At 27.9% G+C, this 15,151-nt stretch overlaps 1 protein-coding gene across 1 annotated transcript; it reads right to left on the reverse strand.

The window, feature by feature from the left end:
* Nucleotides 1-8,739: 8,739 nt before the first annotated feature.
* Nucleotides 8,740-13,696, reverse strand: LOC145108781 (cytokinin riboside 5'-monophosphate phosphoribohydrolase LOG1-like). The gene is made up of 7 exons (XM_079045873.1): nucleotides 13,399-13,696; nucleotides 13,094-13,191; nucleotides 12,638-12,668; nucleotides 12,465-12,564; nucleotides 11,844-11,914; nucleotides 10,690-10,833; nucleotides 8,740-8,933 (listed from the first exon to the last, which is right to left on the reverse strand). Exons 1-7 carry the CDS (start codon nucleotides 13,531-13,533, stop codon nucleotides 8,862-8,864), a joined length of 651 nt encoding a protein of 216 aa, XP_078901999.1. The 5' UTR covers nucleotides 13,534-13,696; the 3' UTR covers nucleotides 8,740-8,861.
* Nucleotides 13,697-15,151: the final 1,455 nt, after the last annotated feature.

The raw sequence follows: 15,151 nt of genomic DNA on the forward strand, positions 1-15,151 counted from the left end.
GTTCCACACCTAATATCAAATACCTGAAGTTCCTTCTCCGACCTTCTTGGTTTTCAACCCTGCAAGAAAAATAAAAAAATCATTTTCCGGTGGCCAATGACGTCACACTCGAAGCAGGCATCTTCCTTTGCCACCTGCTCCTTTTTCTTAACATGTTGGGCTTGCGAAACCATTTTCCCTTTGCTCATGCCAACTTTTGGCATGCCTTTGAAGTTCTTGGCTTTGTTCTTTTTGATATGTCCTTCCCGAATCATGAGAACTTGAGATGATTTGTTTGGGATATTCTTCTCAGCAATTTTCAACATCGAATGTAACTGTGAGATATGTTTATCCTAACCATTCATATTGTATTTCACTATGAAGGTATCATATCATTTTAGAAAAGAGTTTAGGATCAAATCTGATCCCAAATTAGTTGGATATTGAGAGCCAAGTCTCTCCAAGTGATCCACATAGCTCTTTATTTTTAGAACATTTGTGCTCACATCACCAGTTTCCTCCATTTTACAACAATGTAGCGATTGAACAGTTTTGAATCGTTTGGTCCTTTCTGTCCGATTGAACATTTCTTTTAGATGTGTGATCATATCATAAGCATCATGATCCTCCAGGTCTCTCTGAATATTTGGGATCATGGTAGCAAGCATGAGTCATGTAACATCGATTGAGTCGTCAAAATGCTTAATCTATAAGTCATGTGCAACCTTAGGAGTATGGTTAGGTTCATCAGTAATACGACCCTCAAGAACACAATCTTTTCTTCTTATTTGAGTAAGATTTTTAAGTTGCAATGACTGTCCAAAAAGATGGAATGGTCAAGTTTCTCCTTCTCAAGGAGAGATCAGATAGACATAAAGTGAGTGTAATGTAGGATAGTAGCAGGTGGGGTCATCTACAAAATTTTAACAATGTTTTATTTAGTATTTAATTGTTTAAAATTAATACCATTATGTTTCTAAAAAGTTAATTACTAAAGTATAGGATCCAAGTTTCAAAAAAAATAAATGGTTATGTGACCTTTAGCATATTTATTTAATTTAAAAAGGTAAATAACACATTATTAATTACACCAATTGTAATTCTTAGATGTATGATATTATTAACAACCCTTTTGTTAATTAGCGTGGTTGATCCCATCTATTCCTCAAACCTCTTTTACCTAGGTGTCCTCTAACACAAAAGATTTCCGATCAAGTCATCTATTTGGAGAAACTTATGTAATCAGCCAATAACTAGTTATAGGAATTGTGAATACACTTCGCCCATAAAAGGATTATACAAGTGGTTATATATGGTTTATCCCACATGCATTATACAAATGATGTGCAAATGTTCCCATAACTAGATGACATAGACCTACATTTTGAAAGGGATTTATATGTTTTATAATTATAGTTTAAAAGCATGTAATATTATGATTATTGCATGCATACAATAAATGATGATATCTTTTTATCAACAAAACTTCCTTTTATTATAAAGACATAGAGTTTGGATGTGTTTCAAAATCAGCATTTTAAACATATAAATTTACAATTTTCAAAATTTGATGTAATAGACTTTTTATAAAAAAAAACATTTATATTTTAAAACCCCAATTTTATACAAAAAAACATTTGTATTTTAAAATCTCAATTTTGTACATATAAGTTAAACTTTTAAAACCAAAATCTATGTGATGATATTTATGTTCAAAATATTATTTAGCAAGTGAAGTCTTATTTAAAAACACTTTTGTGAGTCATCACAAAAGTTCCAAGTCCTTTAATGAAGGGTCAAAATGGACGAAATCTTCCACATAATGCTCTTCATTCTCCTACTAGCTTTGGCAACTCCTTGTAACAAAACTCAAGAATTTCTAGTGGCTATAAAGCCTTTATTAAAACCGTAGGCACCAATGTGTTGCTCTAAAATGGCTACCTTCTTTATCTTATTACATTTTTATAAAGTAAACTAGTTTAATACTAATATTACTTACAAAATAATGAAGATGAAAAACTAGCTATTAAATTATTGCATACCATATTAATAAAAAATATTACAACAACTCAAATAAATTAACACAAACAAGATACTAAATGGTATGGCTTCTTTATGCACTCTAAAAAACGTTAACACATAAAAAACAACATTCGTGTTTCTAAGATAAATTTAATGACAAAATATGCATGCAAACTTGTGTCTCATAAAATAACAGTTATAAAGTTGTAATAGAAAATATGTATGAACTTGCTTTTAATGAAACCAAGTTATCTATATTTTCCAAGAACCAAGATTATACAAATAATCTAATAATCTAACCAAGATTACAAGATAGCTCTGATACCAACTGTTGGGCTTCAGTCAAAATAAGTTTCAAAAACACAAGACTAGCAATGAAAGCATTTTAAAACTAATAACATAAAGTAGTTTATTCTGACCAAAGCATCATCTTGAAATCAATGGAAAGATTAAAACAACCAAAGATAGAAAAAGATTAACAATATTTGTTTACTTTGAAATCTCATGTGGATGCTAGGATGTTAAATGAGAAGGGAAAAGACTCAAATTAGAGCTCCGCTATGTTTATCCAACTTACAAGTCTTCACCACCAAAGGTGTTAGTCTTCACTTGTCTTTAGTACTTCTTAATCCTTTAAGAACTAATAACAAAATAGGCTTAAAAGGAGAAACCCTTATGCACGCAATATCTTAACTACACTGTAAAAGACAGGAAAAAGAGAGTAGAAGAATATGCTCTCAGCTTAAGACAAGTAAGAGAAGAAGCAACCAAAATTTTGCAAGACTTATGCTCATTTATATACTTATAAATATGAGTTAAATATCATGCTTTCATTAAATGCAAATGATGGCTTGTAAGCAACATGTCATGTGTAAGATAAATCAAATAAAGCAACAAAGCTCATTCGACGCATGTGTGGCCAGTTCTAGAAGAGAGGGTGTGAATGGAGTGTTAAACACTTCATCTAATTAATTATATGTACATGTATTTGTCTAGTGAACTTCTAAACGTCTGAAATAATTTACAAAAACATATCAAATCGAACCATAAGATTGAATAGCTAGTTATACTCTCTTGTATTATTATTTTTATAAAACGATAATTACTCAATTAAAACAAAAGAGTTGATAGCATCTATTAACAATAAAATTACTTAAGAAATAATCAATAAGTGTCTGCTTGCTTAAGGTGTGACCCTATATAGTCAAATGTCAATAGCAAATACCACTTCACAATGATTATTGAACATATATATCTTTCAATATTATCTAGTTTTCAGTTTTTAGTTGACTTTTCAACTAGTCCGTCAAACATAGCCTTAGTAACCAAAGGTTTAAAACCAAGATAACATCCAAAATAATAATTATGTTTTATTACAAACAGATTCAAACACCATGATACACAAACTATATATCGGCACACCCCTCGCTAAGATAGTTTTAGAAGTACGATTGATATAGTTCGAAATACTTTAAAAGGTATTTGTGCAAAAATAGGTCCCAGTAACCCAACATAACATAAAGTTCTTTTTATTTATTTCAAAAAGAGTGAGTTTGTTATCAATTAAATATCATCACATTGTTTAAAATAAACCTTACAATCTATGGCCTTCAAAATGTCACTGATACTTCTCAATCAACTCCTAATCTGGGTACACGTCTAAATCAATTAGGCAATAGGATTTCTAGTGATAATATACGAGGTTGATTCATTTTGAGTAAGTAATGATTGTAATCATTACCGATGGAGATATATACAATACCAAAGTATGTTAGTGACGAAATAGTTATGTAGGCATGTATGGACTACACACTTGAAGCAAGAAGAAAAGCAATAATAAATATATAAATATGAATTAATTTATTATTTATTAAAGTTTTAATAAATAAGTAGAAGATAAATATTCAGAATAGTAGTAGACCACATATTCAATTAAGTGTTAATATTCATTTTTTAGCAACTAAGCTCAAAAAACTTGCAATCTTTTACATATTTGGGCTTTTACTCTATAAACCGATCACCTTCTGAATATAAGAGCTTTTTATAAATATAATAAAAATTTAAGGGTCTTTTAGAAAATGTTTTAAATATTATGTTATTATCTTACTATCGTATTCCTTATATCTAATCGATTGTATTATATTAATCTAATCTTACAGTATTTTCTCTGTTAAACAGAGATTATCCATTACAAAAATATTTTTTATAAAACAAATGTTTATTATCAATGATATCATTTAAGATTGTTAATATCGGGTTCCAATATAGGATCGTTTTCGTTTTGGAAAATCTTGATTCAAAAGAAATTTAAAACATAAAAATATATATTTTCTTTTTCATCCATCATTTACTCATTCAGTTACCAATAAATATTTTTAAAATATAAAAACATATCTATAAGAGCGTCTCCGACCCACTCTCATTCTCCATTTTTCCCCCCGTTTCTTCCCCAATTTTTCTCCAACCCTCCCCCATTTATTCCCCCATTTTGGGAGATATGAATAGTATTACACCAAATATGGTGTTATACTCTTCATTTCTCCCAAAATGGGGATGAACTTTGCATTGTCGGTTTTAGTCCCTCTGTTTATATATTTATATATTTTTAGTTCATTTTTACCTAATAATTATAATTTAAATATAATATTTAATACTTATAATATTTTGTTATATATTAAATTATATTAATTAATTATAAATATATAATTTGTTTTTTTTCATCAAATTCATATAAAAAGTTAAATACATATTCAAATTTTAAAAAACGATAACGTATTTTACAAAAAACTTATAATTAAAATATAAATGCATGTATAATATTTATTTAAAAGTGTGTATGTCTAATATTTATATAAATGTATGTATAATATTTATTTAAAAATGTGTATGTGTAATATCTTTATAAATGCAATCGTTCAATTTATGATTCCATCCTCTACATATGATTTGCAATTCCAAAGGTGGAGTTGTGAGTCTTCAATTCTTATAAAACATTTATTAGTTTCATTATAAATTCTAATCACCATTTTTACTTCAAATACATGTGGTTCGAAATAAAAAACTCATTTCAAGTATTTGACAAAATATATTATTAAGATGAACATTTATTTAGAATTCTTTCAATTCCATTCCAATGGTGAATAATCGTTAAAACCACAAATTACTTCTCTAATATTTATATATCATTTGAATCATCACATGGATCAATAATAAATTAATATATAACTGTATAACTTCACTTAGAACCCTATATTTCAATACAAAACTTCATCTAACAACTATACTACAACCTCTTTAAGCTTAGGTAGAACTCCAACATCGAGTTGATGGTTTGAATAGTGATACCTTGATGTTCTATCATGATCAACCCTATATTCCATCATGATCAACCATTCCATGGTTTGAATAGTGATACCTTGATGTTCTAGATTATGGTACAAGCATTAAAACTCATTCGAATCATATATGAACCATAAAAATTCATTCTTATGAAGGTTACAATTAGAAACACCTAAAAATCACCATCAAAGATTCAATCAACAACTATAAAGAGATTTGATTATAAAGTGATGATCTGGAGATAAGATAACAACTAGAAACTTCATTAAATCGCCAATAGAGCATAAAATTTGAATTCGACTACATAACACCCAAACCCTAAATATGAAATGAAAGAGATTTGAAGAGAAATTATACCTTCAAAGACCAATCGGAATCACAAACCACTAAAAAACAAAAATAATGAGTTTTTAACATCAAAATATAATTTTCACTCCAACCACACACTAAACGTTTACACTAAAATAATATTTTAATATAAATTGTAATAGTTATAAAAGAAAATTATACTAAACTATAATATAATAATAATATAATAAAAAACAATTAAATTAAATGATATTTAAGGCATAAAGTAACTATGGTGTGGTCAATAATGAGCCGACATATATACCTACCAAAATTGCTTCGCACAAAAAATGTTGGCCTCTTTACCTACTCATTGGAGTGAAATTTTGCATAATAACATCAAATGGACGGTCTATTGCGGACGTCCTGAATAATGGAAATGAAGAGACAAATGTTGATTTTTTATTTTAGCACAAAAGAGGCTCTAAGTTTACCATGGGAGAAGGATGAAATCCCTTAACAACTTCAAGTTCTCTTTATTAGGCCGTTTGGATCAAATAGGAGAAACAGAAAAGATGTCAAATTTTGCATAATAACATCAAATTGACGGTCTATTGGAGACGTCCTAAATAATGGGAATAAAGAGGCAAATGTTGACTTTTTATTTTGACACAAAAGAGGCTCCAATTTTACCATGGGAGACGGAAGAAGAAATCCCTTAACAATTTGAAGTTATCTCTATTAGGCCGTTTGAATCAAATAGGAGAAAAAGAAAATATTTCTACTTTTTATACATATACAATATACACAATAACCACTAAAGTTTCTTATTTTAAAATTTATTAATTCTTAACTAAGAAACTAACTATCCCTTTGCCTAAACACTTAAAGTCTCTAAGGATTAATTAAGTTAATAAAAGAGTAAATATTATATTTTATAATTCATCAACTAAGACCTTTTTAATATTATTTCTTTATTTGGATTCGATTATATTTTCAAATTATTTCATACATTAAATGCAAGCCCGACCCTGACATATCAGTGGCCTTGTTCAAAAATTAAAGTGAGGCCCCATAAAAATTTTCTTGTAAAATATTATTAAGTAAATTTGCTACCATTAAATTCAAAACTGAAAGTTGCTAACAAACATCTTATAAATTTATTATCATAATATCATGTATTCACTCATTAGATGTTCCGGTTTCTACAATCATACATGTTCACTGAAATATCTTCTTTGTCATCATCGTTACAATTCAAGGTGACTATGTCTTCATCTACACAAAACATATCTTCTGGAACTTGAAGTTCAACTTCTTTTTCTCTAGGTTCTTCCAAAACATCATGAACTTGTTCTCTAGGTTTTTCCACAGCTTCATGAACTTCACACATGTTCTCAGGCACACGTAATTCAACTTCTTATTCTCTATGTTCTTTCACAATCGATTCTTGATTACCACGGTATTCTCACATTTTTTTGACGATAAATCAATTGATATCTTTGACTTTGAATAAAGTGTTATTCTTTTTATTTTCTTTTACGTTTACAACAACCCGATTCAAAATTTATAGTTAGAGGCATCTTTTTTTTTTAACAAAAAAAATAAAATAAAAATAATCAATGTTAATAACGTAACAATATATAATATAATATTTGTAATATTTATCAAAAGTTAATGTTTAAAACAGTTAGAGCATCAAATAAAATTCTTGTTTTCTAACATTTTTTAGTATTGGGGTATAATATATTAAAATTAGAAGTCAAAAATAGGAAGCCCATTACCCCTTCCCCCACCCCACCCTAAAATTTATCATTGCTCTCGACTCTATACCAAACATTTAAAAGCTAAAACTATAAATCATAGTGATAGAGTGATAAACATAATTCACAAGACACTATACTGTATGAACCCTCTATACCAAAACATTGAAAAACCAAAACCATAAAGCATAGTGATATATTGATAAATACAAATTCACAAGACACTATACTATATAAAAGGAAAGACCAATAACATTGTTTTTTTTTTTTTTACTTTCTCTACTTCATTATGAATTCATAAATAAATCATTCAAATACAAGTGAGCATTTAAGATGGAAGAGAAAGAAGTTGAGCACAGTTGGGAATTGAGAAATTTAAAGAGATGAGAGATACTAACATGTAGTTATGGAGTCAATTAGAGGACTTAGAGGAGGAAAAAGCTACTACCAACAACCCAACGATATATCAAGATTCAAGATAGAAAAGTAGAAGTTTTCGGCGAGAGACGAGCAACACCAACGATCTATTGATACTGTTATTATGTTTATTAGGGTTTGATCTTTTGGTTAGTTTTATAAAAACAATAACATTTGCTTGAACTTATATAAGAAACATATGTAGACGATCTACTAGTACCGCTATTAGGTTTGTTAGAGTTTGATATTTTCGGTGAGTTTTATAAAAACTATAACATTTGCTTGAACTCATATTAGAAACACATATATTTATTTTTTGATATAGATACTTTCCTTTAATTATTGATAAATTATAGAATTTATGATAAGATTTTTTTTTATTTTACTTGATTTTTTTTCACAATTAAACCTGCATCAATATTGCAACAAAATGTTATATGTGTATCAAGCTAACTACTAATTTTCTTTAATAAAAACACATAAAAATAAATTTTATGAAAATACCAACATCATTACTATATATTGTCCCTAAATCGAGATGCGTCTTAAAATCAGAGGCCTCATACAACTGCACCATTAACACAACCTCAAGGCTGCCACTGATTAAATGTATCATTATTCATTTTATTCCGTTTATCAAGTTTGTAATACATTTCAGAAACTATACATTTGTAATGCATTTTTATATATAGTGAATTATAAGTGAGATAAGTATCAATAAAACAAAAACAATTATTTCTTGCATCATACAAAGTATGGATTAAGGTCGGACACGGCACATTCAATAATCATTTAATACTCATTATTGGCCTTCTCATCCTTAATCCTTATTATTTACCAAAGCTTGTCATGTTCACCCAAATCCCATCCCCTCTTATCTTATTCCATTTAACAACCTAACCTTAGAATTTAAAACATGACAATCCAAAAGTCATATAAGTTTTCATACGTAATATACAAATATATTACAAACTTCATAAAAAAACAATTAGCTTAGTTTAGTTTTAAATCACTCAACATCAAATATATTTTAGGAGATTTTTCCAACTTTTATTAGACCGAAGATGATTGGTCCATTTCCCAACTTTGTTTGAGTACAACCCCTTCATGCACTGCCACATATTCCTGCACATATATAAATGTCAATGTACAAGTGCATCATCAAGCTATGTCCCATCGTAACCAATTTAAATTATCCAAAATGATTAGGTTGATATAAGCTTGTATCATATATAAAAAAGAATGTAAATCGAATTATTTGTATGGGCACGCTGAATTCCCATTATGTTTGAAATAAATGCTGAAGAACTATTATATGTATTTCTATTAGGATTTGGTCTTGAACTTAAAAAACCGTGCTCTCATGTTCTTTTTAATAGGATAAGAGTTGCACTTTTTATTGTTAATCTTCTAAATAGTTTCTTTCATTTTCGGCATGAAATAAGCGAAAAAAAAAAACTACTTCTTAGATCTATAACGATAAGAATCCTTGAGCTTAAAACGATTATTGTCCGGATGATGTTTATACTTTATAATAAAATTTGCTAGATTTCTTCGTTAAAAAAAGGCATTGTATATTTATTCTTTACTTAAAAGGTTCTACAGTACGCCATCACCAATGGTTTACCAACCATGATATATATATATATATATATATATATATATATATATATATATATATATATATATATATATATATATATAAAACATGAGGTGTATTATTTTAATCCTATATTTCATACAACTATATCAAGTCTTTATTTATATATCTAAAAAATGAACAATTATTATGTTCTACTTATAAAAATAAAATAAAAACATTGAAAATATTATAAATTAGTTATAAAATGAGATATGTTTAAAATGGAAGGGGTTAAATGTACAAGTTATATTGACCACTCAATATATATTGAACACTTAATATATATTGAATGATCAAAATAAAAAAACAGAATAGTTGTTTTCTCCAATAGTTTTAAATGGTTATTTGAAAAAACAAATAGTAATACACTATAAAAAAAATCTTCCATTTAAGATGCTCTTAGAACATGTTCGAGGTAAGCTTTTTTACAACATATTATTATTGATCTTTTCTTGTTAACAACTTATTGTCATTGGAGTGTAAAGATTGGTTGTTTTTTTATTGACCAACAACTCAATGAATATAATATATATTGAATGATTAATATATTTTTTAGGTTTTGTCATTTAAGCCCTCACACATTAGTTATATTTTAACCTCCTTTTTAAATATATTTTAGTTTTGAATATTTCTTATTTTTTTACTTATTAATTATTTGTATTAAATATTTAATGACATTTCTTTTATGAAATATAAAACTATAATGATTATATAATTTTTTTTTTCATTTTTTATAACTATTCCGTAATAGTTTTTTCGTATTAATTTTTTTCGAACGATATTTTGTAATATATATATTTTTTGAAACATTTTATTATTATATTTTTAATAAAATTAAAATACAATTTATGTTTAAAAAAGAATAGTTAAATAAGGGGGTTTTATAAAACATTTTACATAAATATGGATAAATTATTTAATTTTTTTTATAAAAAAAACTATTAGAAAATGTTAATCCTTTGAATGATTATTTAATTATATTTTAAGTTATTAGAACGATGATGTAACAATAGTTTTAAATTTTAGGATAACACAATAGATGATTGTGAATAGATACAAATCATTATAATATTACATTTTTTTAACGTTAGCCCAATTTGCCTGTTATTAATCTTGTACTATTTTTATTTTTATTTTTAAAACCAGGATTTTAACAAGTAATATGTAGACATGCATGCAAATAATGAATGTACCATAAATATAAATAAATAAAAGCATGGAGTAGTGTTATCAATCTACCTCTAGTTTAGTGATCAAATCTTGTGCTGTAATTGCCGAAACCATAATCTTTCTTTCTGAAACTTCTATGAAACCTTCTTCTACTCCTTTGTCAAACAAAGCAAGTAAACTATCGTAGTATCCATCCACATTTAACAGCCCGACCTATAACGATTAATCATTTTTATTTGAAAAATAAAAATAGTTAGCGACACTAGTAGTGGATTAATAAGAATAAATGATATGTCCTAAGAAACAACAATAATGTATTTTACTTATTGAACTTGATTGACCTTTATGTATTATATTAGGTGTAATCGATATTGTGTTTTCTGCCTGTCCCATGGCCCGATATATTAACAAATTCTTATTATTAGGAATAAATAATTCTCTATCTAAAAGTATGCTTTTTATTTCCGAATTTGTTCAAGATATATTGAAAAATTATCCATATATTTTATATCATAATTATTGTGCAGGCATATTTGTGCCACAAGCCATGTCGCAGGTTGGCAACTAGATATATAGGAGGTCCGGCCGCCATCAGCTATATTTTTCCCAATTAAAAAAGATAACCGCTAGGTTACGTTACACATAAACTAATAAAAGATTCATATATTGATCGCTGTTAAATAATTAACAGTTTAATAATGATGTTCTTAATTAATTAAAATACACAATAATTACTTCTCATAGTATATTTTATATATGTTACATGAGAAATTAAATATCCTTTTACTTTTCTTAGTAGTTATAATTCTATTCATACGAAATAGGACAATTGTGTTTTAAAATATTACTGATTTATCAAAATATAACCCTTGTTATTATTTCATATTAGTAGAACCTAAGTAAGTTAAAGTAGAAAGAAAAGATAGAATATTTAATTTTTCATATTGCATACTAGCATTTGTCTTCTTTCTATCTATTTGTATGTCCTAACTTTTACAATAACTTTTATGTACGAAATTTCATTAAAATTGCAGCTTTTGTATACCTTTTCATAACAGTCTCTCATGAAATTCGAGAGGAAATAACACATAGTTCCAAAAACTTTTTGCTTTCGAGTGTCCATAAAACGAATATAACGTAGTGCTCTCTTTTAGTAAATTTTCAGCTCAAATATGATTTTGTTCATTGGAAATCACTAGAAGATATTAAAAAAATAAACTTACGGGTTTGTCATGGATTCCAAGTTGAGACCAAGTGACCATCTCCAGTAACTCTTCCATGGTGCCATACCCTCCTAAACGAATGTATTGACTTTTAGTATTTTGATGCAAAACATGAGGAAGAAAGATAATAATATACATATATAATCTAATAAGAATGATATAATCATAGTATTAAAAACAACATAACTATATATTATCACGCAACTATCACATTAAATTAAAACTATAATTAATCAGGTAGACATTTTTAAGGGTTTTTATTGACCAAGAAGTAATGACCGGTAATCATTATTAATTAAACATTGACAAAAAGTTATGTATCATACGAATATGTTATTTTGCAATATGTGTGTGGGATACTTGATACTGAAAATTCATGTTCAGGAATTTTACATCTAATAAAAAGAATTTTAACTTATTATTAAAGTTTTTAGCCGATGCCACTCAAACCCTAGTGAAAAAATAGATATACCATATGTGAAAACTGTGTCTTAAACTCACGTATAGGTACTTGTCGATTTTTGGTGTTTTTGCACTTTTTTTTAAGGAATACGTTTTAGATATAGTTTCATTACAGTAGTTGTTTGTATGCATGTTCGAGATTAATTTTCATATATATACCAGGAAGTGCGATGAAAGCATCAGCATTTTCAGCCATTACAGACTTCCGTTGATGCATATCTTCCACTATTCTTAACTCCCCCGCTGTTTCCCCTGATATCTACACATTGTAAAATTGCATTAAATTAAATCACTAAACTTCGAAATGTTTAACAGGTGTTAAATTGTAGTACCTCACGGGATAAGAGAGCTTTGGGCATCACTCTGCAAAAAATTAACCAATTAAACACATACCAAAACCCTAATGGGCGGGTAAAAGGTAGAACATCATCCACTATAGTAAATTTTATTATATAATAAGTTTGGTTTAAACTTTAAACAGCTTGTTTTGTTTGTTGATATATACCAGTAATCTAATGCGATGTACAAAATCAATCAATAAATTAACAACATAATTGTTTTTAAAAACAACTTATATATCGAATCTTGTGCTAGTGCGTTTTCAACAGGAGTGCATCAGTATGAGTTTGCACTCCAGCTTACTCAACACCACTGATGAAAACTATATATGGTTCTCACACGCATGTACATTGTAGAAAGATTAACGAACAAATCAGATTAATTTGTTTATATATTGCACACACATATGAAAACGTGTTTGTGTCTTGGATGAGGTGGGGGGTTATTACCCAAGAACATGGCAACCTCCATTAAAGACAGTTTGAGAAATCAATCCCATCAAGCCAATACTTCCTCCACCATAGATGAGATCAATTTTCCTATTAACCTGACAACAGCAATAGTCATCAAACACAAAATTATATATAAACACCATAGTCAGTTTGTTTGGCGATAAGAGATCAAGATAAGGTCGAGACTCGGATTTCATAAGTGCAAAGGAGTCCAGTTTCTCACTGGATTCGAGTTCTGGGAGCTAAAAAGTAATTTATTGTCAAGAATATGAATACTTATGCAACGGATATGTGTTGATTACCAGTTCTTGACCAAGTTCTAAGGCAGCATCAGTAAATGAAGATCTAAAACCAGTTCGACTCCCACAAAATACACATATTCTTTTCAGTTTTCTTCCTCTTTCTTCTTCTTTTGAGGATGTTCCTTCTCTTTCCATCTGTTTATGTCTCGTGTGTGTGTGTGTGTGTGTGTGAGAGAGAGAGAGAGAGAGAGAGAGAGAGAGAGAGAGAGAGAGAGAGAGAGAGAGAGAGAGAGAGAGAGAGAGAGAGGCTTTTCTCAGTAATACAAACCCTTTTGAGTTTTGTCACATATAAATAAATCAGTTGCAAGTCTCGATCGATGAACATCATTTATTTAAGACATAGAGTCAAAGCTCCCCTTCGCCCATATCTCTTAACTAATAAGTTAAGAGTTTATAAGAAGTTGAGAAATTTTAGAGGGATGTTTTTAGATTGACTTTTGTAACTAACCAAGTTTGGTCGGTTTGTAAGACCAAAGTTTCTCACTAAAGTTTTTTTTTATTTATTTATTTATTTTTTATTTTTTTTTACTTATCCCAACTTCTCTCTTCATTTTCACTTTATTTTCCTCACATTTGTATCACACCTCTTGCCTCACTTTTATATTTTTTTAATTAATTATATAAAGGTATAAATAATGTAAAAGGAAATCTATTATAAAAATGCTATATTTTAATCTCATATTTAATTAAGTCTTTATTTTATTTTATTTTTCTAATTATGTCCCGAATACCAGTTAAATTGTTCAATTAAGTATCGGATACCGATTAAATTATTCAATTTTGAACAATTTTTCAGATTAGCCAGTTATTTTGAAAAATTGTCCAAAATTGAATATTTTAACCGGTATTTAGGGCTTAATAAAAAAATGGAGTTAATTGTATATTAGTTCAAAATGTAAGGACTTTATATGAGTTTTACCTAAATTTAAGCTTTTGCTTATTTATTTTATAAATTCTTTAAAAAGTTTCAAACTTGAACATTTGATAGTTGAAAGGTCTAGTATACTCAAGAGTTATATTAAAGTGATAATGTTAATTAACATACGTTACTAATGGATCACACTAATTAAAAACAACTTGATACAATTGACTATTTATTAGAAATTGGTTTTAATAAATATTCAATAAACTCTTATATTTAAATTGGAAATTATTTATTTCTAGAAAATGATAATTTTCATTAGTAAGTAACATTATATATAATTCATATGGTATGAATTAATAAGTCATGCACAACATTTTGGACTAGACAATTTCTTTTGTCTTTTACCAAGAAGTTAAAGTTTATATTTTATAAACTTGGTTTATAAAATATAAAGTTTTTGTGTTCTTTCTTTTATTATTTTTATAAAAAGAGTCAAAAGACAAGAATATGACTTTCATGTTTGTTTAATCAAAAGTAATAAGAAGCATGGGAGACATGTAAGCTATAACGACATGGTTGTCTAAAATGAAAGGACCTAATGGTTAAAGACTTCACTTTAAGACAATATAAATATGATGCTTCCACTCTTAAATTGGGTGCTTCTTTCTTGCTTCCCAAAACCATAACCTCCTTAGAGGAGGTTACTCTGTCTCTTTTCTTCATTTCTTCTTGAAGATTACTTGCATTTTCATGCCCTCTTTAAGTTTATATTTGTTATGAACTTAAAGCTTAAGGGATTAAGAGTTTATGGACTAGCATCTATATCAAGTTGAGTCATTGTTGATGTCTCAAAAGTTCTTTATTCTTCATCAACTTCCAAGCCTCCCA

The sequence above is a fragment of the Lactuca virosa genome, chromosome 1, assembly GCF_052849685.1.
Source record: "Lactuca virosa cultivar CGN04683 chromosome 1, Lactuca_virosa_CGN04683_v6, whole genome shotgun sequence".
NCBI lineage: Eukaryota > Viridiplantae > Streptophyta > Magnoliopsida > Asterales > Asteraceae > Lactuca > Lactuca virosa.